The sequence below is a fragment of the Thalia democratica genome, chromosome 5, assembly GCF_965202585.1.
Source record: "Thalia democratica chromosome 5, ktThaDemo2.hap1.1, whole genome shotgun sequence".
Taxonomy (NCBI): domain Eukaryota; kingdom Metazoa; phylum Chordata; class Thaliacea; order Salpida; family Salpidae; genus Thalia; species Thalia democratica.
Window position 1 is genome coordinate 63,621,794 of NC_139169.1, and position 4,549 is coordinate 63,626,342.

The 4,549-nt window shown below is 31.0% G+C and overlaps 1 protein-coding gene across 1 annotated transcript; it reads right to left on the reverse strand.

Moving 5' to 3' along the window:
• Positions 1-473: 473 nt before the first annotated feature.
• Positions 474-3,227, reverse strand: LOC145836157 (peptidase inhibitor 15-A-like). The gene is made up of 4 exons (XM_082943970.1): positions 2,972-3,227; positions 2,375-2,548; positions 1,504-1,608; positions 474-1,082 (listed from the first exon to the last, which is right to left on the reverse strand). Exons 1-4 carry the CDS (start codon positions 3,215-3,217, stop codon positions 540-542), a joined length of 1,068 nt encoding a protein of 355 aa, XP_082800096.1. The 5' UTR covers positions 3,218-3,227; the 3' UTR covers positions 474-539.
• Positions 3,228-4,549: the final 1,322 nt, after the last annotated feature.

Here is a 4,549-nt window from a genome sequence, read left to right on the forward strand (position 1 = left end):
TAAAAACCCCATTGTCTAATAATAAATGTTTCGATTTGCTTAAATTAAGTTGAAGTTGTGCTTAAATTAAGTTTTGAACATTATTTAACAAATATTTAACATCATTAAACAGACTTATATAAACAAGTTTTTCTTTAATATTAATTTTTTACTTTGACTAAACATATTTTAGATTTAAATCGTGTTTTTTTAAATAAAACTTGCTAATAGTTTTCTATTTAAAAACACTTCAAATAATATCATTTACGCTTTTAGGAATAGTTAAACTTGTTGAAAATAAGATTATGTTAACTGTTTATAACGACAGTTATTTTATAGCTTAACCAGTATTTTTCATCAAAATCAAAATATATATTAAACCGCTTGAAATAATACTTACTTGAAAATGTAATAAATACCAAAACAAGCTAATATAAGATATATATACTTAAATATCAATATTTTATGTCTTCGAAATCAATGAATAAACTTTATTAAATAAGGTTATTAGTAATTATTTATTGAATCAATTCAATTTGATATAAACATAAATCTCAAAACTATATATCTTCAAAATCAATTTTCTTAAGCAGCCTCTCCAACTTGGTCACGGTCCACTTGATTTTCTTCAGCAGCTTCTTGTCTTCTTCCAACACCTCCTTCTTATCGGTCTTTTTCGGCAGATCCTTCAACTTACTCACCAAATCCTTCGTCTTCTTAACGACTTCCTTCTTCTTCAGATCCTTGGTTTTCTTCACCTCCTTGTCCCTAATTTTCTTGACGAGATCCTTCTTCACTTGAAGATCTTTGGTAATCTTATGTTCAACATCAATACCATGTTCAATTGCAACAGTTGTCTGGTTGGTTGCCACGGGAGTCGTCGTTGTGACGGTGGCGCCCTTGCCAACGCAAACCTGACCCGCGGGGCACTGGCTCATGGAAGCCCCTCTCGTGTACGGGAATCTCCCCATCCAGTTACCGGCAGGCCCGTAGTTGCAAACTACGTACTTGGCGTTTTTGTAGGTGCTTGTGGACCTTTCTCTTCTCAGCAGGGGGCACAACTTGATGGCGCATCCGACTGCGTAGCTGGAATGCCACACAATCTGTGAAAAAAAAAATAAATTGATGTTTAATTTAGTTAAAAAAATTTATAAAGTGTTTAAGGTTAAAGTAGCAATGAAAATCTAAAAATGTTAACTTTCTTTCGGTTTAAAAATAATTAATAATATTTACCGTTTAGTTTCTGTGACGTGTTAACAAGTAAGAAGTTAAACTCAATGTAATTATGCAAATTAAAATCATTTTCTAAACTGTAACGTATGAATAATGAGTGTATAGTTATCATTTAAGATTTAAAAAGCTAATAATCTATGAAGTTGTAAATGTAAATAATGTTTTTATAAAACTTAGGTTCGATTTATATTTTTTTGATAGTTTCCACATTGTAATACTTTTTTTGAGTACACTTACAACATGAAAGTTTACTTGTTTAACTGGACTCATGTAAATATGTTTCAAACAAACCTGAGTGTAATGTCCACATTTCTTACCGGGTTTGCACTTTCTAGTGTAGTAATTGTAATCTTTATATTCTTCACCCCAAAGCATGATTGCTCTTTCTATGTTTTCCTGTTTATGGTTTCTTATTACCAACATGTAGTTTATTTTAAATTAAAATTTTTTAAAGTTTGTTTTTATAGACTAGTTCGTATATTTGAAACTGATTTTTTTTTTCAATGCTTAACTTTTAAACAAAGTATAACACTAAGCCTATAAGGTTTGTTAAAATACAGTTTTTATTTTATTTCTTATGAAGTGGTGGCTACAATTTTCTAGCTTAAGTCGGTTAATAAAGTAAAGATAAACTGTCATAAAGGATAAACGAAAACTTCGTATCCTCAATGTTTATATATGTATGAACACCAAACCACCTTTTAATCATACTACTTATGACTAAATAAGTTCGTCAAAATGAAAAACAAAAAAATAACTGTTAAAAATTTGAACAACAAAACTTTATATGTAAATAACAAAATATTTTATATTTTAAGCATACTATTTTTATACAAAGCTCGTTTATTTTAAAGTAAATCTATACTTTAAAAAAGCTTTATAAGTGTTTCAATCAATACGTTTGTTTTTTATCTAAAGTGCATTGTAAATCAACTAAAACACAAATTTAATTAAGTTTAAAAAACAATAACAATCAATGACAAAAAAACGTTTTATAAATGTTTTAAACTATTCTGAGTACTGGCAGTGGCACAAAAAAAAAACAAATCTTTGTTATTGCTTATATTCATACAACCAAACTACCTTCCAAGTTTGAAATAAAAAAGCTATTTTATAACAAGCTTGATACTTCAAATGAAATAACAAAACTAGTGTCAGCTACCTTGCCAGTAAGCCTGTTGATGCTGAAGTAAATATTCTCGCCGTGCATCTTGTACTTTGTGGTACCCGCGTGTTTGATGTGTCCGTACAAGCAAGTGCTCGCGTGCAATCTCGCCAAACCTTCGAGTTCCTTGTCGTACTTCATCTTCAACATGTTAGTCGCTTCTGGTTGAACCTTAAATTTATATATATATATATATATATATAATATACATTTCTAAGATATAATAGACCGTGGTAAATTGGGTAATTAATCTTTTAAAACATTTTTTTTATGTTTTACTATTTGTATTTAATAAAAATATAAGCTTTTAACTTTTTGAAAATATTAACTTTGTGGTTTAATCAGATGTTTAGCAACATATGATTTTCCTCACTGACAATTACATTATATAACACTTAAATAGTTTGAGGAAGATTTTAGTGAACTTGAAACAGTCAACACTTCTAGAGTAAGTTACTGTAGATTATCATTAAAAGCTACGAAAATTAATTTGAAAAAAAAAACTCTGATTGTTTGTTTTAAACCATCATAGTATTTACAAAGTAACTACCACAAAAAGAATTTTAAACTTTTTTACACGTGTACTTAACAAACCTCAGCCCTCCACTTGTTGTGAGCATCCACGATGCTCTTCTGTATGTCTTCGGTGATCACCTCGGATATTTTGGGAGCGGGAGTTGGCCGGGCTTGAGGCCAAATAAGAGGATTCCTCCTGTTCAGCATCCTCCTCGTTGAGGACCTCCTTGTGTAAGAGGGATTTCCCCCAGACCAGAAGTTGTTCACCTGCATCTGGCGGGTTGCAGATGCCAGGTAGAGTATGAGTATTGTTCTGAGTAACATGACGTGTTAATAAAGTTCTACAAATGGAAAGAAATGCTAGTTTTGTAGTAAGTATATCCTTCCTTAAGGATAGAAGATGTTCGTTTGTATCTGATAATCAGCAAATGCTAAAATTTAAGTGGACAAAAATTTAAGAACTAAGACTGTTTTTAGTACAAATTATCTTTAGATAAACAAGCTTTAGCTACATTTATTTTTGTTTAAATATTGTTCTAACATTAAATAAATCGTTACTTACTTACTTTTTAAATACAGGTGTAAAAACTATTTGTAAACGGAAATTTTTTTATTATACGATTTTAAACTAGGTTTTTGAAAATTTATACTCAGTTTAGATTTTAGTTTTATTTAACAATTGTATAGACACTATTCAATGAACCTTTTTTAACTTAAAGATAGGCTTGTAGTAAAACTTAAAGAACAAACTACCAATATAAAATTAATTTAACTATTGTTTGTTATGGATGTTAAAAATATTTGATTTAAGCTTAACTTTAAAATAAAGTCCTAATTTATTTTAAAAATACTAAAGGTTTATTTTAAACGGAGGTCGGCAGTCTTTACAAAGAGGTTGGATTTACCAAAAAAGATGTTGATTAGAGGAAGTTATACTGAAAAACAAGTAAAACTATAAAAAAGTTTATACTAAAGTCACTACTTATTACTAACAATGTTTTTAGAAGTATTCTTATAATTCTTACAAAATTTTATATAAAAATTTTAATTTATCTAAGTTATTAAATGTTTTAGCAGACAGTACATCGTTAGTAAAAAATCTTTGCAAAATTTGACTTAACTTGCCTACCCTGTTGTAAAGGGTAGATGTCAGAAAAGCACAGCGTCACTTTAGCACGGGTCGTCACTTTAGCACAAAGTGACACTTTAGCACGGCGTCACTTTAGCACGAAGTGTCACTTTAGCACGGCGTCACTTTACACGAAGTGTCACTTTAGCACGAAGTGACATTTTAGCACGGCGTCACTTTAGCACGAAGTGACACTTTAGCACGGCGTCACTTTAGCACGAACTGTCACTTTAGCACGGCGTCACTTTAGCACGAAGTGTCACTTTTGCACAGGTCGTCACTTCAGCACGAAGTGACACTTTAGTACGGCGTAACTTTAGCACTAAGTGTCACTTTTGCACGGGTCGTCACTTTAGCACGAAGTGACACTTTAGTACGTCGTCACTTAAGTACGGCGTCACTTTAGCACGGCGTAACTTTAGCACGAAGTGTCACTTTAGCACCATCTGACACTTTGGCACGGCGTCACTTCAGCATGGAGTGACATTTTTGCACGAAATAATTTTAAATTTTTCAAAATGTTCCTT